Raw genomic sequence first — 23,420 nt, 5'->3', positions numbered from 1 at the left:
CCCATTCACTTTAATGACTCCGCAAAAAATGCGGACAGCATACTCATGCTGTCTGCATCAGTATGTCCCTTCCGTAGCCCCGCAAAAAAAAAACAGAACATGTCCTATTCTTGTCCGTTTTAGGCATTGTTACAATGGATCAGCAACAAAAAAAAACGGATGGCATCCGGGGGGTTATTTCCCAGGAAATGCTCCGATGCACCACTCATATCTAGTAAAAGAATAAAGAAGAGCTTATATTCAGGGTCAGCCCTGAACCCGGAGAACCCCTTTAACCATTGCAAGCTGAAAGTAGCATTAGAGTATGTTCACATGGGCGGTGTGCTGTGGATTTTCTATCCGAATATTGGAAACTCTGAAGTGTTTTATGGTAGCAGCAAAGTGAAGGAGATTTTACCAGATCTCATGAAAATGCTGCAGAAACAATCCCTCTCTTATTGATAAATTCCACTGGGTCGCCCCTCGCCATTGCTTCTTTACCAGTTCCAATCTTTGGAAAATTACCCTCTTAGCAGAACCATTAAGCAATTTCTTAAAGTGTGTAGACACACAGTCTAAAGGGGTTGTCCCATGAACAATGTTCTACAGCGTCCAACCAGCACCTGGATCTACATACTTTTGTAGCTGTCTATAATTAGCAATGTATTATAGCTATTGAATTATTCTATATAATCTATCTGTATAGCGCCACCTGCTGTTTGCTGTTTTTCTCATTTTTGTGCTCTGCTCAGTGAAATGGAAGCACATGCTTAGTTTCATCTTTCAACTCCAGCTGCAGCAGAAAGGACACACCCCACGAGTTGCAGCAGAAAGGGCACACCCCACGAGTTGCAGCAGAAAGGGCACACCCCATGAGCTGCAGCAGAAAGGACACACTCCTTGAGCTGCCAGCTTGATATAAATCTAGCAGAGCAATGAATGGGGAGATCTCTGGACCCATGTGAGAGGTACAGGGCTGGTTCTAGCTTTGTTATAAAGAGGTTGTCATGTACTAAATTATGCACGATTTTCATTTTTGGATAGTCTTGGGATAACTCCTTTAAGAAAGGAAGAGGTGGAGGCAGAAGTGGAGTTTAAACAAATGTAAAAGGTGGTAGAAGATAAGATTTAATGTGTTTATAAATGTTTAAGATAAATGAGGATAAAGAACAGGTGATGCGGAAATTTCACTGCAGGTGAAGAAGGAACAATTATCCCCAGCATAGTGATTTTAGAAGACCGCTATCAGTCGGCACTACAATCATCATCAACAATATGAACAAAGTCGTCGCGTATCTGCACTCACAAGCCGAATTATGAGAGATGTAAATATCCAGATTATCCAAAAGGGTCTGGGAATGAGAACGGTCCTAATGATGTTCCCATAAAAATAGATGCTCAGTATTACAGGAAGCTGGGGGGAACAAGGAAAATGTTCCTTATCGGGGAGTGAAGGATTTGAATTGGTCTCAGAAAAGATATCTATCAGAGGAAAAGGAGGTTACAGCCCAAAAATGTGAAGGGAAAATAAATGGAATTTTTAATTTAAGCTCACATAAATTGACTAAAGATGAAGAGGCAGTATTTGACCAAAGCAAACCATGAAATATGTTTCAAGCCCCTTTGGATGTATACGGATATCAATTTAAATATTTAATGGCAAATCCAAAATATTCTTTGGAGGGGGAGGGGAAAGGTGGTGTGCTACATTCAGGCCAGGGGGTTGGGGGGGTTAGTTATAATGGATGCGAAAGAAATTCCGAGGCTGTTGGCTGATAAGATGAGGTTTTAAAGGAGGAAGGAATTGGAGGAACTGCTTTTGAAGGGATTAAAAGGGAATATACTAAATAAAAAGGGATGTGATTATATACGTAGTGATTTACCATCTCTCAACAATCCATACAGATACAAATTCCGCCACTGAGGCCAATAGCATCAGAGGCCGCTTCCCTGACTAGTATATTGACTGAATATATAGATTTGTATCTTCAAAAGCATGCCCGGCAGATACCTTCCTTCCTTGAAGACACTGGAGATACAGTCGGTGCGTTGAAGGGAATTCCATCGTGACTTCGCTTTATACGATTATTGATCAAGGGAAGGGCTGGAAGCAGTGGATTATTATTTCTTGCCCAATTCTTTTATTTGTGATTGTCAGAAGACGTTTATTCTGGATAGTTTGAGGTTTTGCCTGACAGATCATTTTTGGGATGGGCATCTTTTTTTTTAATTTACAGTGTATTGGTACAGTGATGGGGGTGAAATTCGCCCCCAGCTTCACTAATTTATGGTTAGCTGGAAGAACGAGTTCACTAATTCTAAGTTACAATGTAAGACTGCCTAATGATATGGAGGGGCACTGAAAGGGACTGTTTTTGGTATATACCCTATACTTTTCCAGTTAAAATATAGGGTTTGGGCTATACTCGCCGTATAAGACTACCCCTCCAACGCCATTTACTTTGGCATCAAGATCTGCAGGTAATTGTTGTGCAATTTTCGTCTTTTGCCTCAGTACCATACTATGCCTTTCCAAGAATCCAGTACACCAGGATAAATCTGTTGCTGTGATCTGGGTTAGATTTGGCCACTGAAGTGCAAACAGATGTATTTTATTTCGTGTCACTACATAACCGTTTTGGCGATGCTCATCCACCATGTCTGCTACATGTTTTTCGAGTTCTGGCCAATCCGGGGTGCCTCTCCTTAATGCACACTTACCCCTTGGCATACTCTTTACTGCTTTTAATTTGCTTTCCAGTCCCGAACCATCTTTTCTGTTACTCCATATTGTCTTGCAGCAGCGCAGTTATTATGTTCCATGGCAAAGTTTACAACTTTAAGTTTGAAACTGGCTTCATATTTCTTTCTTCCTGCTGGTAGAGCCATGATGGGGTCTTGACTGTTAGCCATTTGTATACTGTATGTATGTACTGGTGCTGTACTGTATGTACTGGTGCTGTACTGTATGAACCGGTACAGATACTGGTGCTGAACTCAGGGCTCCAGACTAAAAAAAATATCAAGGAGCCATTGGCTCCTAACCTGAAAAATGTAGGAGCCAAACAAAATTTTTTAGTCGCCTGGACCATAATAGAACAGTCCTAACCTTAATTTTTGTTGGGACAAGGTGACTAAAAAATGGCAAATTGCACGTATTTTTTCTTTTTTTTTCTTTTCTTACAGTGTTCACCGCATAGGAGATATTTTTTAATATTTTAATAGTTCACACTTTTTCGGGCGTGGCGATATGTAACTTTTTTTTATTGTTTATATATTTTATATGTAAAATTGGGCGAGGGGGTGATTTAAACGTAATATTTTGGTGTTGTTTTTTTTTTCTTTACTTTTGTTTTTACACTTTTTATTTAATACCTATTTACCCCTTTAGGAGCTAGAAACTGGGGTCTTTTCTTCCCTTGTCCTATTCACCTTGATAGAGCTCTATCAGGGTGAATAGGACCTCACACTCTCCCTGCTGCCCGGTGCATAGTACACACAGCAGCAGGGAGCTGACTATGGCAGCCAGGGCTTCAGTAGCATCCGATCGGAGCCCCAGGATTACACTGCTGGGGCTCCGATCGGAACTGCCACTGCCACCAATGATACTTACCACTGCCACTGCCACCAATAAAACGCAGCCTGCGTTTGTATTAAGCATAAACTATATTCATTGGTGGCACAGTGGCCATAGCCCCTCCCCTCCTTCTCCCTGCTATCAGCCCATTAGTGGCAGAAGCAGTACAAGGGGGAGAAACTGCCTCTTTCTCCCCGTGCTGTTGAGAGCAGCGCGTGCCATGTCAGTAATGTGAAAGCGGCAGAGGTCTAGGCGCAAATGGCGACAAGTACAAAGTCTTGTCGCCATTTAGCAATTCTAGGTCGCATTTGCGATCATTTTGGTCGCCATCTGGAGCCCTGGAACTGTATGTATAGATACTGGTGCTGTACTGTATTCACCACCACATGTATCTGCTCCCCAGATAGACTCTGTTTTTCACCACAGATAAGATGCACACCAAACTTTATTAGAGAGCCGCTGTTCCAACATTAGAATTGGCTGAAGTGCGGATGCTCCTGCTTCCTCCTGCCTTCCCTCAGAATCGCCAATCTAACCCAGTATACAACAACCAACCAATCACGGCAAGCGATGAACCGGTATTTTCTGTGCACACTGCATACAAAGCCTGCTTGGATTGGGTGCGTCAGCTTTCCCTGGCTGCCCAGCCCTCTCTGTCTCCAAGACGATCTGAGCAGTAGTACGCAATGTGATACTGCCGGCATGAGAAAACCACTGAGAGCAGGGATGCAGCGCACGGTGGCTAAGCTAGAGGGCGCCTGTCCCTGAAGTTTCAGCATGCCGTATATCGGCATATAAGACGACCCCCGACTTTTGAGAAGATTTTCATGTTGACATATTAGGTATTGCCACATCCGTAACAACCTGCTCTATAAACATGACCTAACACCTCAGATAAACATTGTAAAAAAAATTATAATAGCGTCAAAAGACATTTTTTTGTCACCTTACATCACAAAAACTGTAATGGCAAGAGATCAAAAAGTCATATGCACCCCAAATTAACGGTAATGGTAATAATAGTGCCAATCAAACAGTCATCAAATCCTTCAAAAAATGAGCCCCTACCTAAGACAGTTGCCCAAAAAATAAAAATAAACTATGACTATGTAGACACTAAAACATGATTTTATATTTTTTTTGTTTCAAAAATGATATTATTGTGTAAAACTTTAAAAAAAAGTATACATATTAGGTATTGCCGCATCCATAAGAACCTGCTGTATAAAAATATCACATGACCTAAACCCTCAGGTGGACACTAAAAAATTTTGAAAAAAAAAGTGTCCAAAAATCCATGCACCCTAAAATAGTACCAATCAAACCGTCATCTCATACTGAAAAAAATGAGCCCCTACATAACAGTCGCCCAAAATTTATAAAAACGATGGCTTTCAGAATATGGAGACACTAAAAAAATCATAATTTTTATTTATTTTTTCAAAAATGCTTTATTATGTAAAACTGAAACAAACAACCCCAAAAAGTAGTCATATTTGGTATTGTTGCTTCCGTAACAACCTGCTCTATAAAAATACCACATGATCTAACCTGTTAGATGAACACTGTAAATAAAAACGGTGCCAAAACAGCTATTTTTTGTTACCTTGCCTCACAAAAAGTGTAATATAGTGCAACCAAAAATCATATGTACCCTAAAATAGTACCAACAAAACTCCCACCTTATCCCGTAGTTTTCAAAATGGGGTAATTTTTTGGGAGTTTCTACTCCTAGCTTAAAATTATTCCAGTGAAATCTGCCTTCCAAAATCCATATGACGTTCCTTTCCTTCTGCGCCCTGCCGTGTGGCCGTAGTAGCCGTACAGCAGTTTACGACCAAGTATGGGGTGTTTCTGTAAACTACAGAATCGGGGTAATAAAAATAGAGTTGTGTTTGGCTGTTAAAGGGGTTGTCCGGGATCACAGTCTTTTTAACGAACATTAGTATTCACCGTTAAATGTATCTGTAAGGTCCCCCTGAAGGTTCCCAGTTTTTTTTTCCATTCCTCCGGGTCCCGAAGCTGCCCTCGGTATTGTTTACATTGCAGCTTTCCCTCTGTCATTTCCTGCCACACTGGGTTATAGGTCCCGCAAGGCAGTGCAACTCTGTAGATTGACGTCTCAATCCCACATGGGAGGCGTGCCTACAGGACATGGGGAGGCGTGCCTACAGGACATGGGGAGGCGTGCCTACAGGACATGGGGAGGCGTGCCTACAGCACTTGAATATGCCGAATCCATGCGGCCCCATTGAGTGTACATGCAGATTAGAGGGGTGCACTATGTTAAACATCAGCTTTCCCTGCCTCCTAATCGACCTCCTTCAGCCCAGAATAACGCCCCTCTGTGCCTGGTGACGTAACCGGCACAGAGGGGTGTTCTCTAGCAATGCCAGTTCCCTCCTACAAAACGGCCTCCTTGAGCCCTCCGGAACGCCAATCTGTACTGGTGACGTCACCGGGCTCTTTGCTAAGCGGAAGACGAGGCTTAGCACACCAGTAAGGAGCCCGGTACGTCACCAGCTGAACAAAAAATAACACTTCCGGTCCGCAAATCCAGTCTAAGGAATGCGGGCATCAGAATAAAGAAATAAAGGTAGAACCCACATTAATGTAGGTTGTTCGTGAAAAGCAGCCTATTTACTTATAATCCGTGAACCCGGACAACCCCTTTAACCCTTGCTTTGTTACTGGAAAAAATGGATTAAAATGGAAAATCTGCCAAAAAAGTGAAATTTCATCTCCATTTTCCATTAATTCTTGTGGCTCACCTAAAGGGTTAACAAAGTTTGCAAAATCTGTTTTGAATACCTTGAGATGTGTAGTTTCTAAAATGGGGTGACTTTTTTGGAGTTTCTACTCTAGGGGTGCATCAGGGGGTCTTCAAATGTGACATGGCAGCTTAAAATTATCCCAGTGAAATCTGCCTTCCAAAAGCCATATGGCGTTCCTTCTGCGCCCTGCCGTGTGCCCATACAGCAGTTTACGACCACATATGGGGTGTTTCTGTAAACTACAGATTCAGGGTAATAAATATTGAGTTTTGTTTGGCTGTTACCCCTTGCTTTGTTAGCAGATTTTTTTTTTTATAAAAATGGAAAATATGCCCAAAAAGTGAAATTCTGAAATTTTATCTCCATTTTCCAAAGGGTTAAAAAAGTTTGTCAAATCAGTTTTGAATACCTTGAGGGGTGTATTTTCTAAAATGGGGTCATTTTTGGGTGGTTTCTATTATGTAAGCCTCACAAAGTGACTTCAGACCTGAACTGGTCCTTAAAAAGTGGGTTTTGGAAATTTTCAGAAAAATTTCAAGATTTGCGTCTAAGGCTACTTTCACACTTGCGTTCGGAGCGGATCCGTCTGGTATTTGTACAGACGGATCCGCTCCTATAATGCAAACGATGGTATCCATTCAGACGGAACCGTCTGCATTATATTTTACTAAAAAAGTCTAAGTACAATTTGTATTCAGGCGGATCCATCCAGGCTTTACATTGAAAGTCAATGGGGGGCGGATCCGTTTGAAAAATGCACCATATTGTGTCACCTTCGAAAGGATCCGTCCCCATTGACTTCCATTGTAACTCTGGACGGATCCGTTTGCCTCCGCACGGCCAGGCGGACACCCGAACGCTGCAAGCAGCGTTCAGGTGTCCACCTCCTGAGCGGAGCAGAGGACAGACGGTGCCAGACTGATGCATTCTGAGCGGATCCGCATCCACTCAGAATGCATTAGGGCTGGACGGATCCGTTCGGGGCCGCTTGTGAGAGCCTTCAAACGGAACTCACAAGTGGAACCCCGAACGCTAGTGTGAAAGTAGCCTAAGCCTTCTAACGTCCCCAAAAATAAAATGGCATTAACAAAATGATCCAAACATGAAGTAGACATATGGGTAATGTAAAGTAATAACTATTTTTGGAGTTATTACTATCTATTATAAAAGTAGAGAAATTGAAATTTGAAAATTTGCTACTTTAAAAAAAATAATAAATTGGTATTTTTTTTTATAAATAAAAATGAAAATTTTTGACTCCTTTTTACCACTATCATGAAGTACAATATGTGACAAGAAAATTATCTCAGAATGGCCTGGATAAGTAAAAGCGGTTTAAAGTTATTCGCACAGAAAGTGACACGTCAGATTTGCAAAAAATGGTCTGGTCCTTTAAGGTGAAAAATAGTCCTGAAGGTGTTAAGGGAGGAGTGATCAAAACAAAAACATATTTCAAACCCACAGAAAGTAATTCTTGCATTGGTACGAGTTGTCGTTATGCCCCACGGATAGACAATATTCCAAAGATACAGTTCCAAAGAATATATAGGATTATTACCAAAAAGCACAATCACCAGGAACATAGCCTTATTTTAAGGGTTTGCTTTGTTGGGAAGAATTATACTCTAGACCTGTGATGGCTAACCTCCGTCACTCCAGCTGTGGTAAAACTACGACTCCTAAGATGCACATTTTTTTTTTTTTTTTTTTTTTTTTTAATAAACTTTATTTTATTTATAATGCAAAGAATAAATATCAATATAGCCTTAATAGTGTTATAAATCCTAAAGTCCGTAAATTTCTAATTTGTAAGCATAATTAGTACCGATTGCATACAAATAACCATACTTATGGAAATAAAACAAATCAAATGGAGATCTCGCTTGCTAAGAGGGGAGCGGGACTCGCAGCCACACAAAGCATCTAACTTAGCATGTTAATATCCAGAAAAAGGCAAAGGTCGGGGACCCACGGTCCGGGCAGCCACCGGGGAGCGAGCACGCGCCCCGCGCGTCCTTTCCCGAATATGGGTAGAGAGAGCGGCGGGATTAACGATCTTAAATCCATTCACCTGATACTCACATTGACCATACATAGCGGGCTTATAGCGATCTTTAATCGCAGACATTTCTTAAAGCAACCTGGGGGGGTCCAGCAGTCTTCTGTCACAGTGGAGAAAAAAAGAAACAGAAAGCCACAGCATATTTTACTGCCTCTTCCCCATATATAGTTAAGATTGAAAATTTGTGCCCAGCTCATCCATACCTCACATACAGTCACACCGGTATCTCAGGTGCGAGGGGGCTCAAACAAGTATCACTCACCGGCATTTAGAGAAAATGTGGGCAGAAACACCACCAAAAACCGGCTCTGTCCCCTAATTGCACCCATACCACATATATCGTATCGCTGCCTACAGTCCAACCATATATCGAAAAGAAAGAGCCGCATTTCAGGGCGCACCCGGTCGGAATAAAAACCCGATAGTCCCAAACCCCGGGTCCCCGCCCATAAACGCGGAGTGCCTTGTTTTAACGAGAACTTTATCCCTTATACAGTGCCTGAGAGTCCCGCCGTCCTCCAGCGTTCTAGAGATGCTCCAATATTCAGATGCGATTTCACATCCTTTCCCAATTGCACTACATAAAGAAAAACCGGACTAATAAGATCATTCCCACCCACCCCCCCCCCCCACCCCCCCAACTTGCAGGAAAGGGAAAAAAAACAAAAACAAAAAAAAAACAAAAAAAAAAAAAAAAACAAACAAACAATTCCAAATTAATTATTTACCCGTGCCCCAATATTCCCACAATTTACACCACTTTAGATAGGATCCTCTTTGTTTATACAAAATCCTCTCATAAATCTTCACTTTCTCGACCAGGGCCAACCAGTTGCTGCAATCTGGAGCAGAGGAGCAAAACCATAGTCTAGAGACCAAAAGCCTGGCCAAGAATATAACCTTAATCAGTAGTTGGCGTTTTATGGGCTGGTAATCAACCTCCGATAGGTCTCCCAGGACCCATATCCTGGGGGACAAAGGAACAACAATGTTAAGTTTACGAGCCAAGGTATTTTGGACCGATCTCCAATAGCTACCCACTATCGGGCAGTCCCAAAACAGATGTAGATGGTCTGCCTCGGAGTCGCCACAGCGTGGGCAGTCAGAGGAGACTCTGAGTCCTCTCCTATATAACCACATGGGTGTCACGTATATTTTGTGCAGAATGTTAAATTGTACAACTGTGTGATTGAAATTCTGTGAAACAAGTTTTAAGCTTTCCCCTATGTTTTCCCAATCTACGGGACCCACCTCTGAAAGTGTCAGTGACCAGGATTTCTGTCCTGGAGAGAGAAGACCCTCAAAAAATTTTTTCATTAAGTGTCTATAACAGTGTGATATTTTACTTTTCATGACAGTTTTCTTAATAATTAAATCATGTAAAAATTCAGGAGTATCTATAAACAGAAGGTGACTATTCAAAGTGCTGGAAAGTGCTGACCTCAATTGAAAATATGCAAACCAAACCACCTCGGCCAAATTTACCCTTTGCCCTAACTCCATCGGGGGCAAAATTTGTCCGCCACTAACCACCTGATGTAGGTACTGAACATTCTTAGTCCTCCAGTACTGGCAGCAATTCAAATCCCTTAAATTCAAAAGCTTTGAGTTATGCCATAATGGAGTGCAAATAAGTGATGCCTTAATTCCACACCAACTCCTAATAGTCCGCCAGGTCTTTATAGCCATTCTGCAAAAAGGTGTATACTCAGTCTGTATATTTAATAAATAGTCGGACTCCAATACAGTAAAGAAGTCCGTAAAACCTGAGTCTTTCACTACCCTGTTGCAGAACTGGCTATTTTCCCAGTCGTTAAAAAAGCAAAGTTGAGAGGCCACAAAGTAACCCCTAAAGTAGGGCAGATTGAGGCCTCCCTGATTATAAGGCATGGAGAAATAGAGTGTCTTCAATCTCACACGCTTCCTCCCCCATAATAGATCATTAAGCATCCGCTCTATCAATCTAAAATATTTGTCTGCGATCCATACAGGCGAGTTGCGCAGGACATAGAGGACCTGGGGCAGTACTACCATTTTTATTAAAGAGATTCTGTCTGCTCTTGCCTTTACAATTTTTTCCCATATCTTAATTTTAGCCCTCAGTTTTACCAACAGAGGAATCAGATTGAGTTGTAAATATTCCTGAGGTTTGGCAGAAACTGAAATCCCCAGGTACTTTATTGAATCAGAGACTGTTAGTTGGTTATCCCAGTCACCTCGCAGCTCGTCTATAGGGAGGAGGACCGTCTTCTCCCAATTAATTTCCAAACCAGACGGTGCAGAGAAAGAGCCAACCAGATCCATTATCCGAGGGAGAGTGGTTTCTGTTTGATGAGCAAAAACCAAGATATCATCTGCGTAGAGAGATACACGGTCGTGTTTCCCCATTATACCAAAACCGGCCACTTGCGGATCCTGCCTTATACTGGCTGCTAAGGGTTCGATATAAATATTGAACAAAAGAGGGGAAAGAGGGCAACCTTGGCGGGTACCTCTTCCTAGGGTAAAGCTCTGGGTGAACGTATCATTAATCCTAATCCTAGCAACTGGGGAGCGATATAATAGCTGAACCATCGCCATAAATCTAGGGCCAAAGCCCATTTTTTTCATTACCTCCCAGAGAAAGGTCCACTCCACCCTGTCGAATGCTTTAATGGCATCCAACGACAGGATGGAGCGGGTACCACCTCCCGGGGACTGAATATTCATAAATAGTCTATGCAGATTATAATGGGTACCCCTTTTTGGCATAAAGCCGTTTTGGTCTGGATGGATAATAGAGGATATCACCCGTGAAAGCCTCCTTGCCAAGACTTTTGATAATAACTTAGCGTCTGTATTTAATAGTGAAATTGGCCTGTAGGAGCTCATTTCTATCGGGTCTTTATCCTTTTTGGGAATTAGAACAATAAGAGCCTCCATCATAGAGCCTGGTAGGCTCCCTCCCCGCACCGCCTGGGAGAAAACCTCTAGCAACTGAGGAAGAATCACATCACTATACTTACGGTAGACCTCATATGGAAGGCCATCCGTCCCTGGCGACGAATTCCCAGAGACCGATCCCAAAGCCTCCTGGAGCTCCGAAAGAGATAACTCCTCTTCAAGATATTCTATTTGAGCTTCATTTAAAGTAGAAAGTGGAATCCCCTCCAGGAACTGCGTCGCCAGCCCGGGTGTCATGCCAAAAGAGGAGCTGTATATCTGAGTGAAGTATTGTAAAAAGGTGTCCCTAATTCCTTCTACGTCCGTGATAATTTCCCCCGCTGTATTGCGAATAGAGGTAATAGATTGATTTTTCTTATCTTGTTGTGTGATTATCCTAGCTAGCAGCCTACCAGGACGTCCAGACTCCGTGAAATATTTTAACCCCTTAAAAAATACTCTATGATTTGCTTTCTCTATTAGGTATTTTTCCAAGGAGCAACTGGCCTCCTGCATCTCTTCCCTATTATACTCAGTAGGTTGACTGGTAAATCGCTCAGTTGTGTCCGCAGCAGCCTTGGCCAGTTCCTCCTCTTTTTTTTTAAATGTTCTCTTTGCTGCAACAATCTCGCTTATGAAGACCCCCCTCAGATATGCTTTCATGGAATCCCATACTACATTGATGTTCGCAGAGGGAAGGTTAACCTCCCAAAAGGAGGACATCAGAGATTTAATGGACTGGAGATTATCCATAATAGTAAGCCAGTATGGATTCAGCCTAAATCCTAACCCCCGATTATCCTTATTCCTCCCCGTGCAGACTTCAACCAGTACGGGTGAGTGGTCAGAAACTGTTCTTACCCCATATCGTATCTTCCGAATATTACTCAGATTGCTCTCATTAGTAAATGCTAAATCAATCCTGGACATTGCTCTGCCACCCCTGCTGACACAAGAGTATACTCTCTTTCCCCCACCAAGATGTTCCCATATATCCACCAGTCCCACCTCCAAGCAGAACTGTGGCAACGGTGAATTGCATACATTCCTCATCTGTTCTGCATCTAGAGAGAATCTATCTTTATTGGGGTCCATAACTGCATTAAAGTCCCCCATCAGAACTAACCGGCATTCTGATCTCCCTTCAGAAAAACGTGTAAACTGGATCAGTGGGTACATAGAGAAGGGCGGGGGTATGTAAAAAAAAGCAAGAATATAGCTGCAACCATACAGCTTACCATACAGAAAGATAAACCTGCCTTGGTCATCAATATGAGATTCTATAAGGGTGAAATCCACAGAATTATGAATTAGAACTGAGACGCCCCTGGAGGAACTACTAAAAGTGGAATGATAAGATTGAGAATACCATCCCGTTGTCAAGCGAAACACGGTTTCTTTAGTAAGATGAGTTTCTACCATGCAAACAATTGCTGGAAGGTATCGTTTTAATGCATCCATAATAGCTTGTCTTTTAACCCTTTCCCCAAGCCCTCTAACATTCCAGGTTACAATTCTAGTAGACATCCTTCACTACCGCAGAAAGAAAGAGAAAAAAAAAAAAAAAAAAAAAAAATCCATACCTGCAAGGTGGGTTGGCCCCTCCCCCCCCCCCCCCCCCCCCCGTTGGTCCGCCCTATCTAATCAGCAAACCTCTAACCTCCGGCCATTCTCCCTTGCCCTAACCCCACCTCCCCTCCATGATAATGTTACACAATTTCATATGCCCGTTTGCTCCATCCAGTCTAACGCTTGTTGTGGTTTTTCAAAAAATTGCGAAATCCCGTTATAAATCACTCTTAATTTTGCTGGATATTGTAGAGAATATTTAATATCTTTAGACGCCAAGCGTTTCTTTATCTCTATAAAGTTTCTTCTTTTTTCCTGAGTCTGCCGAGCAAAGTCCGGAAAAAAAAGCAGTTTAGTGCCCTGGTATTCAATAGGTGTGCACTCTCTTGCTCTTCTCAATATCATGTCTCTATCGGCAGATAATAATAATTTCATTAAAATTGCTCGCGGCGGCCTCCCTGGGATAGATTTCCCTCCTGGTATTCGGTGGGCTCTTTCTATTTGAAACATAGAGGAAAAATAATCACTACCCAGATTGTTCAAAACTACGTCTTTAAGTTGTTCCTCTAGCTGTCGGCCTTCAGCTCCTTCTGGAAAACCAATTATACGAACATTGTTTCGCCTTGCCCTATTTTCTAGATCTTCCAGCTTATTTTGTAGTGATTGATTTTCTGAAGCTAACAGAGCGGTTTTGGATTTTAAAATATCTATATCAGTTTGCAAAGAGTCCACAATTTTTTCCACATTCTGGACCCGGTCCCGGATATTTACTAGATCTTCTCTTATTAAGGAAATATCGCTCTGCACCGAACCCAGCTGAATAGACATCCCTTGCACTAATGTGCCGTTATTTTCTACGGTGCCCAAAATTTTATTCAAAACTAAAGGGTCAAGTTCAGTTCGCGTTTGTGCGGCTTCCGTTTGTGCAGAGAGACTCCCCTCATCTAGCACCTGACCTGCCTCCACTGATTCACCATCAGAGGATTCATCAGTTTGGGGGATTTTCACGGGTTTCTTCAAATTAGCAGACAATTTTGTCTTAGCTATATTCTTTTCATTTGGGAAAGGTGATTTCAAAAATTTATCGATTTTATTCTCGGGAGTCTTAGACGCCATCTTCGCTACAGAGGAATCCACCGACCGTCGTTTTGGGGGCATTTTTTCTTCCCTTTTTCTTTCTTTCCCTCCTTCCCTTGCTCTTTTTCTCTTTCCTATTTTTTTCTTTTCCTTTCTCTTTTTTCTTTTTTTTTTTCCTTCTTTCCTTTTCTTCCTTTTCCCTTCTTTTTCTTTCCCCCCCCCCCCCCTTTTCCTCTCTTCTATCCCCCCCTCCTCCAAACTACACGAGAGGAAAGGGACAAGACCAAAAAATCTGCACCCGTTTAGCAGGAGGGTTAGCAAAAAAAAACAAAAGACAAAAAATAAAGTCACAATTGGCGGATAACAATATTTCTCACGTGTCCAGTACGCTCAAGGTCCCAATGTGCGCCGCGGATCAAGCAGGAAATCCAGGGCCAGCCAGAAGAGAGGAAACAAGGAGTCTTTACAGGTCACCGGGTAATAGATGCTGGTCATCCGGATAGTAGATGGGCCAGAGAATCCGCGAGCCGCGAAGTACTTGGCTCCAGCAGCAAGGCAAAGACCCGGACCAGGCAGGAAGAAAGTAGCAGGGAGAAACGAGGATGAAGTTCCAGGAACCACCAGCAGAGGGCAGGCAACGAACTTGTAGAAGAAAAAAAAGAAAACAGCCGGCTCGGGCAAGCGCCGGCAACCACCGCACACCAGGGCAGAGAACCAGAACCAGAAGCCGCTGAAGGAGAAGACCAGGGGACCCCCAGGACCAGCCGAAACCACAGACCAAGAGAACCACCTTCAGCCAGCAACAGACGAGCCGTCGGGAGACAAACCAGCAGAGCAGGAAAGGAAGGTAAGCCGCGCCGGAGCTCAGCCTCAGGGCATCAGCTGTTTCGGCTCAGAGACATGGAGGGAGGAGGCTAGCGCAAAGGGAGAGCGAGACGTGTCCCTCACGTCATCACGCCGCCACCTAAGATGCACATTTGCTTGGCCGTTCTCAGAACTCCACAGAAATGAATGGAGCATGCTGGGAGTCGTAGTTTCACCACAGCTGGAGTTCCGTAGGTGAGCCATCACTGCTCTAGACCAATTAGAGAATTGTAGAAATGGCCAATAAGTTGTGAAAAGGTCAAAACGGTAATATAGTATAACCGAGGGGGATATGCAGGGGAGATAGATGGACGTTTTCCTTCACTGTGTGTTATAACTCTAATGTGGGACAGTTTAAAGAGTCGCATTGCTTTTACACAATTTCATTTACTAGAGAATAGTGTCAAATTAAAACTCTTATTCAAGTGAATATACTGTATATAACGTCAACGGTTTCCGTCACCAGAATTAACCCTATTAAACTGGCTGACATTAGCAAAGTGCTAATGTCAGCAAACTCCAACTCTTCTATTCTTATGCTTATTGATGGGCCCCCTTACTGCACAATTTTAACTTTGATGATAAGTCTCCCGCCTGCGCAGTGCCGTTTACCCAGCACACAGAGCCAGCAGGAAGAGACTAACGCTGCCTGGCCCTGCCAATCAAGGATGGCAGGGCGTGACATGAGGTGGGAGAATGGAGCCTGTAGGAGCAGGAGCAATGCCCCCCCCCCTGCTCCTAGAGGCTAATTTGTATATCATCAAAGATAACTCCTTAAGGACCTGGCTCATTTTCACCTTCAGGACCAGGCAACTTTTTGCAAATCTGACCAGTGTCACTTCATGTGGTGATAACTTTAAAACGCTTTGACTTATCCAGGCCATTCTGAGATTTTTTTTTTTTTTCGGCACATATTGTACTTCATGACACTGGTAAAATGGAGTCAAAAAAATTAATTTTTATTTATAAAAAATACCAAATTTGGCCAAAATTTTCAAAAATTTGCAAATTTCCAAGTTTAAATTTCTCCACTTCTATAATACATAGTAATACCTACAAAAATTGTTATTACTTTACATTCCCCATATGTCTACATCATGTTTGGATTGGATCATTGGATGTTACGAAGTTTAGAAGCAAATCTTGAAATTTTTCAGAAATTTTCAAAAACCCACTTTTTAAGGACCAGTTCAGATCTGAAGTCACTTTGTGAGGCTTACATAATAGAAACCACCCAAAAATGACCCCATTCTAGAAACTACACCCCTCAAGGTATTCAAAACAGATTTTACAAACTTTGTTAACCCTTTAGGTGTTACACAAGAATTAATGGAAAATAGAAGACAATTTCAAAATTTCACTTTTTTGGCAGATTTTCCATTTAAATTTTTTTCCCAGTTACAAAGCAAGGGTTAACAGCCAAACCAAACTCAATATTTTTGGCTCTGATTCTGTAGTTTACAGAAACACCCCATATGTGGTCGTAAACCGCTGTACGGGCACACGGCTGGGAGCAGAAGGAAAGGAATGCTATATGGTTTTTGGAAGGCATATTTTGCTGGACTGTTTTTTTTTAAACCATGTCCCATTTGAAGCCCCCCTGATGCACCCCTAGAGTAGAAACTCCCAAAAAGTGACCCCATTTTAGAAACTACAGGATAGGGTGGCAGTTTTCTTGGTACTATTTTAGGGTACATATGATTTTTGGTTGCTCTTCTATATTACACTTTTTGTGAGGCAAGGTAACAAGAAATAGCTGTTTTGGCACCGTTTTTATTTTTTGTTATTTACAACATTCATCTGACATGTGGTATTTTTATAGACCAGATTGTCACGGACGCGGCGATACCTAATATGTATACTTTTTTTTATTTATGTAAGTTTTACACAATGATTTCATTTTTTAAACAAAAAAATCATGTTTTAGTGTTTCCATAGTCTGAGAGCCATTGTTATTTCAGTTTTTGGGCGATTATCTTAGGTAGGGTCTCATTTTTTGCGGGATGAGATGACGATTTGATTGGCTTTAATTTGGGGTGCATATGACTTTTTGATCGCTTGCTATTACACTTTTTGTGATGTAAGGTGACAAAAAATGTTTTTTAGCAGTTTTTTTTTTTTTTTACGGTGTTCATCTGAGGGGTTAGGTCATGTTATATTTTTATAGAGCTAGTCTATACGGACGCGGTGATACCTAATATGTATACTTTTTTTATTTATGTTTTACACAATAACCTTTTTTAAAACAAAAATAATTATGTTTTAGTGTCTCCATATTCTGAGCCACATTTTTTTTTTTTTTTTTTTGGCGCTATTGTCTTAGGTAGGGGTTCAGTTTTTGCGGGATGAGGTGACGGTTAGAATGGTACTATTTTGGTAGGCATATGCCTTTTTGATCGCTTGCTGTTCTTTTTGTGATGTAAGGTGACAAAAAAATGGTTTATTTAGCACAGTTTTTTTTTTTTTTTTTACGGTGTTCGTCTGTGGGGTTAGGTCATGTGATATGTTTATAGAGCCGGGCGATACCAAATTTTTTTTTTCTCCCTATTTTTTACCAATTGTTTTTTTACTTTATTTTGCGAAAATTACGTTTTTGTTTATTCTTTCTTGACACTTCATTTTTGGGGGGAAAACTTTATTTTTTCACTTTTTTCACTTTATTTTTTCACCTTTTTTTTCACCTTTTTTCACCTTTTTTTCAACTTTTTTTTCACTTTATTTTTGTTCCGCTTTGGGATTTCAACTTTTGGGGGTCTAATCCTTTACAATGCATTCCAATATTTCTGTATTGGAATGCATTGGCTGTATGAGTAATACAGTGAGTATTACTCATACAGCTTCTGGCCTGTGAGATCCAGGGGGCTGGATCTCAAAGGCTCGTCACCGGAAGGCAGCGCCGATGCCTCAGGAAGACATTGCGCTGCCTTCCATGCCATTGGGTGTCCCCTATATCCCCACGGGGACCCGATGGCACCTGCGCCCGCCGCACCAGGTAAAAGCCGCAAACTGCAGGTCTGAATTGACCTGCGGTTTGCAGCGATCGCCGACACGGGGGACCCCCCGCGCATTTAGCCAAGGTGCCTGCACAATGATTGGAAATACACAAGACGTACCGTTACTGGTACGCCCTGTGTCCGGAAGAGGTTAAAGAGGGCCTTTCATGGTTTTGTATTAATTGCGATAAATACTTTTATTTGGGGGGTACTGCCACCCTGCCTGATTTTATAAAATATCGCCCCTGTGCCCCCACCCCGAAGTTTTCACGCTCAGTATATTAATACTGAGCATCGGTACAGGGAGGAGGAGACGCCAGGGTTTTTCAATGGGTGTCTCCTTTTCACTGGCTGTGCCGCGTTCCAATCACAGCAGGGAGCTTTTTTTTCTCCCTGGCTGTGACGCTCTCCGCTGTGATTTGATCGTACAGCGGGGCGCTGGAGCGATATTTATTAATTGTGCAGTAAGGGGTCCATCAATAAGCATAAGAATAGTAGAGTTAGAAACGCTTTAAGATTGGAGACGCACTTTAAGACGGAGCATAATTGGATTTGTTAGTGAAGAAATGGCGAGTGGGTAACCCAGTGGACTATATCAATAAGAGAGAGCCGCAGTGGATATACTCCCTGGGAACCCTCCGCCCATTTTGATGCCAGATCATGTATTTCTGGGAACTAATCGCTAATAGGAATTCCACTTGTGATTGGTGGGTTCCATCATGTGACTATATGACGAGGATGGCGGAGTTTTCCCTAATTCGGAGGGTTTTGCCAGTACAAAATAGTGATGTAGTACTTGTTTGAGATCCTTGTTCTGTGGATTTTATCACATGACCACAGAAAAGAAGAAAATAACGGTTATTTGTGATCTCAACCTGAGAGTGTGAAACTGAGCAGTAAAGATCTATTTTTCTAATACAGTGACTAGTGTCGATTCGCCGCATAGCCGAATTTCCTCATGCTTCATAGTAGCGAATCGATTTTCCCTGAATGGCAATTTCAAAAAAATCATACTCGCCTAATCCGTTTGATCGTGATGAGCCGGCTGCCGCCATCTTGATTGAAGATCTCGCACAAATTCCCATTTGTGGTGACATCACCACGGGCTGTGCTAGATATTGGGATAGATCTTCAATCAAGATGGTGGCGGGCGGCTCGTCTCAATCAAACGGATGAGGCAAGTATGATTATTATTATTATTATTTTTTTCTTTTTACACTGTTATTACTGTCAGTTGCCGTGATTAGCTATCAACGAGGCAACTGAGGGGTACAGTGATGGGGACTTACATCTGAGAGGACTTACTTTAAAGGGATTCCTGCAGCGCTCGTATAGAGCACTTTATGTTCATTATATTTCTAGAAGGCCCATGTGTATGTCTATGTTCTGATCACAGACAGCATGTTGCAGCCATAGAAACTGTGCCCACGACTCCCACCTCCACATTATTTTTCAGCACAATACCTCCTGAAGCCTTTTCTCTGCTGTGACACTATTGTTTCTTCTGAAATCTATGACATAGATGCATTACTGTGCCGCATTGTCTGTGGGATGCAGATAATTATTGTAACTGCATAGTATTTTCTGAATATTTAGTAAAGGTAGTTGCAAATTTGATTTTGTACCTTGCAGAAAATGAGTGGTGGCAGGGTACTTCATATTATAGTAAAGCATGCCCACTATTTCTCAGCAGCTTGAGGTCCTTACATCTGGACGTTACCTGTACTTTATGCAAATGGCCACCATCTTATGATATGCAGCTGTCTTGTATTAATGGAATATCTCAGGGGTATCCCATCTGTCTTGAGGTTCTCTCATCAAAAATATTGTATAGTAAATCACTCTGATTGTGGCTGCTGTGACCCCCTCAGAATGCTTGGAAAGCGTCCTATTACGTTGTTTCCAGTTGGCCCTGCTTGACGTTTGACAGCCAGCTACATGGCTGACCATTATTGTCGGTGGTCATCCATGCTGCCACAGATAATTAAGATTTGCTAACTATAAAATAGCATACATAATCTTTTCTTCTGTATTTTAGGGTCCATTGGAACCTCCAAAATGGAAGTGGATATTAAAGGAGATAAGAGGACTAGCGTTTCTTCTATACCACTTTCTAGCACAATAGAACGGAATTCTCCATTAAAAGTAGAACCGGAAAAACCTCGTTGCTCTAGTACCCCATGCTCCCCAATTCGTAGGACCGTGTCAGGTTATCAGATACTACACATGGATTCCAATTACTTAGTTGGCTTTACCACAGGAGAAGAGCTTCTGAAGCTGGCACACAAATGTGCCGCAACAGAAGAGAATACTACTGAGGCCACGCCATCTTTTCGCTCCAAGCAGCACGATTCTGGACTTTCCCGCTCATCTCGAATATACAAGGCTAAAGGGCGTCACTATCAGCCATATGAAATTCCTGCCATAAACGGAAGGAGACGAAGGCGAATGCCAAGCTCAGGGGATAAGTGCAATAATAAAGTTATTCCATACGAGTCTTACAAGGCGGTTCATGGTCCTTTACCACTTTGTCTTCTTAAGGGTAAAAGGATACATTCAAAGTCTTTGGACTACCTCAACCTAGATAAGATGAACATCAAGGAGTCCCCGGACACAGAAGTGTTGCAGTACCAACTCCAGCATCTCACTCTGAGGGGCGATCGTGTCTTTGCAAGAAATAACACCTGAAGAAGAGGAATTCTGATTTATTTAGCACCTTTTCTTGTAGCACATTTGAAGACCACTTAAAGAAACATCTGTGCTACACAGTGTAGTGGATGTGTTGTATAGGTAGCATCTGCAGATAGGTTGGCAAGTCCTACCATATGATGTCAAGCAGATTACTGAAGCCACTCGTTTTACCAATTTGTTGAGGTGCATCGGTTTTCAAGCCATTTCTTTCTCCAAGGAGCAAGACTTTTGAGTGTGGCATTGCAATGGATTAGGATTAGGTAGCAGAATAATTTTTGATTGATAAATGTAATGAACTTTTCGATGGTTTTCAGTGAATCAATTAACAGAAGGATTTTTGCTGATTTTACACTAAAATATGTTGTGATAAATTTAGATTAATCAATGACTCAACTCTGATACATGTGTGTCATTAAGTTATGATTTAGACGCTGAATACACTCAAGTACTCGTTTTGTTATTTACTTCCTGAATGTCCTAAGATTAATATATACTGTAGTAGTTTTAATATATGGGTGATTGTACAGACAGCAGTCATGCCATTTCTTACCATCCAGAATGAAATCTGCTGTCTTTGGTTTGCTTCCCAGTGGCTAGATCCATGTTTTTCTTGAATTTTGAATCTACTTTTAGGTTTACTTTGTAAGATTTAGCAATATATATATATATATATATATATATATATATATATATATATACTTTTTATTTTAATTGTAACTTGACAGTGCTTGGAAATACTACTGATATGTGAAGTGTGCTGGCTGCTACGACAGTAATATCTGTACAGATGGCTAGTGTTTATATCAGATAAACAACGTGGTGTGTAATGTCATACGACGCACCATATTGTCTATGCCTACTCAATGTGTATGAGATTGTCACACTGCTGAACAGAACATCTAGTCCTATATTGTATCCTTTATTGGAAAAAATAAATAAAAAATCATCTTGTGTTCAATAGCACTTATAAAGCACTTACCTACTGTAAACCGTTTCTGGAATGTCCACTCTCCCATCTGAAGTTTATTTGCTGGACCTGCCAGTGGCAGTAGTACGAGCCTTCTTGTCCCCAACTACTATCTTGTAGTGTTGAGCGAACTTCTGTTTTCAAGGTTGGTGAACAAGATTCGGGTTGTCGAAGAATTCCGTTATGAATTCCGCTACCACATGATAGCGGAATCCAAAACGGAATTCTTCGACAACCCGAATCTTGTTTACCGACCTTGAAAACAGAAGTTCGCTCATCCCTACTATCTTGTATAGAGAAAGTGTAATTTTGGAGTCCTTGCCCGGATTCAAGGCCTGTTCACGTCCTTAGCAATAAGCGATTTGAAGGTAGAAAAAGAATCCAGCCGGTTGTATAAAAAATCTATCTTTTATTATGATAAATGGCATAAAAAAACTCACGTCCCTGCTGTCGTCTGACGCATTTCGACTGGCAAGTGGTCTTAATTAGTGTTGAGCGAACTTGTGTTTTCAAGTTCGGCGTACAAGGTTCGGGTTATCTAAGAATTCCGTTATGGATTCCGCTACCACATACCGTAAGTTATGGTCCATGGTCGGCGGAATCCATAACGGAATTTTTACTTAACCCGAACCTTGTATGCCAAACTTGAAAACACAAGTTCGCTCAACACTAGTCTTAATCATCATTTACAACATGCTGGATTCCATTTCTACCTTCAAAACTGCAACTAGTATGCCTGACTTTCCCTTTAAATGGTTCCCTCTATGTCCCTGTTTTTGATATGACTGCTTTTGATGCCATGGTTTACCTTATGATTTCTGTGGCAGGTATACAAAACTAGCGTGTGAAGAAGAGGATGAAGTCATATATTTTACTTTGGAAGGCACATTTTGTGGTACTGTACATCATGTAGTGTCCATCCGAGGTTTCCGTCGGAACAGGTTCTTGATGGAAACCTCGAACACGTGTGTTCAACAGATGCCATCCATCACCCTTAGGCGCCGTGCGGTGTGTTTTGTTGTTTTTTTCTCTCGGATACCACGCTGTCATAATTCTGCATTAATTCATATCTCTGGCAGAAAACAGCCTGATAGAGACAAAAAAGGCGCAGCACCAGGAGCTTTCCTCGCTTCTAGGCTTATGTATACTGCCAGCGCCGCGTTAAAGGAGACAAAATTATTACAAAGTCTCCTTAGGTAAAAAAAAAATATGCACCACTTTATATTAATGAACGCATGTTGTTTGGTTATTCTGTTATTTTAGGCTGCTTTCAAACAGTTTTTTGCTGGCATTTTTAATGGTGGTTTTTACACGGCATTTTTTACTGTAAAAAAAGCCAGCCGTAGATGTTAGCTAAAGTTCTATGGGAAATATAAAATGCACTGCACACAAGTGTTTCTTTGCTGTTATTTAGGCAGCGCTTTTTTTTTTTTTTGTTTTCTTTCCTAAAATGTAGCTGGAGTTCTCTCCATTTATTTATTTTTTCAATTAGATTGAGCCTTTAATTTTCCAAAGGAGATATGAAAAATAAAGGTAGAAAGGTAAAATCTGAACTAAACCAGTTTTCCTTTATACCGGTTTTGATCAATTCAACAACCCCCCACCCTTTTGAAATGAAGGGTGAAATCTGCACCAAAAACCACACTAAGAAATTGCATTTTTTGTTGTTGCGGTTTGGGCGTAGAAACTCCCAGATATTTGTGTGGATCTGCCCATACCTGGTGCAGGTACCTTAAGGTGCTGCTCTACTTTTGCAGTTACCTTATGTGTAGTAAAAAATTTACCACTTCCTCCTTTGCAAAAAAAAAAATACTACCTTTTGCTGAGGAGCAACTGAAATACCGTAAATGTACATGCCTGATGCACTTGTACAAATGGTGGACTTCTACATAAATAGATTTTTCCGGTGACCCGTCAGGGGAGCTAGAGACACCTGTTTTCTTAC

General features: G+C 41.6%; 1 protein-coding gene across 1 annotated transcript in view; it reads left to right on the top strand.

The window, feature by feature from the left end:
* MACIR (macrophage immunometabolism regulator) overlaps positions 1-21,463 on the top strand; it is a 32,436-nt gene extending 10,973 nt beyond the window's left edge. Inside the window, exon 2 of the mRNA XM_044291260.1 lies at positions 19,856-21,463. Coding sequence (XP_044147195.1) covers positions 19,876-20,505 — 630 coding nt within the window. The 5' untranslated portion in view covers positions 19,856-19,875 and the 3' untranslated portion in view covers positions 20,506-21,463. The remainder of the gene's footprint in view (positions 1-19,855) is intronic.
* Positions 21,464-23,420: the final 1,957 nt, after the last annotated feature.

This window comes from Bufo gargarizans, chromosome 1, assembly GCF_014858855.1.
Source record: "Bufo gargarizans isolate SCDJY-AF-19 chromosome 1, ASM1485885v1, whole genome shotgun sequence".
NCBI lineage: Eukaryota > Metazoa > Chordata > Amphibia > Anura > Bufonidae > Bufo > Bufo gargarizans.
The sequence above is the reverse complement of the archived record's forward strand: the minus strand, read 5'-3'. Positions and strand labels throughout refer to the sequence as shown.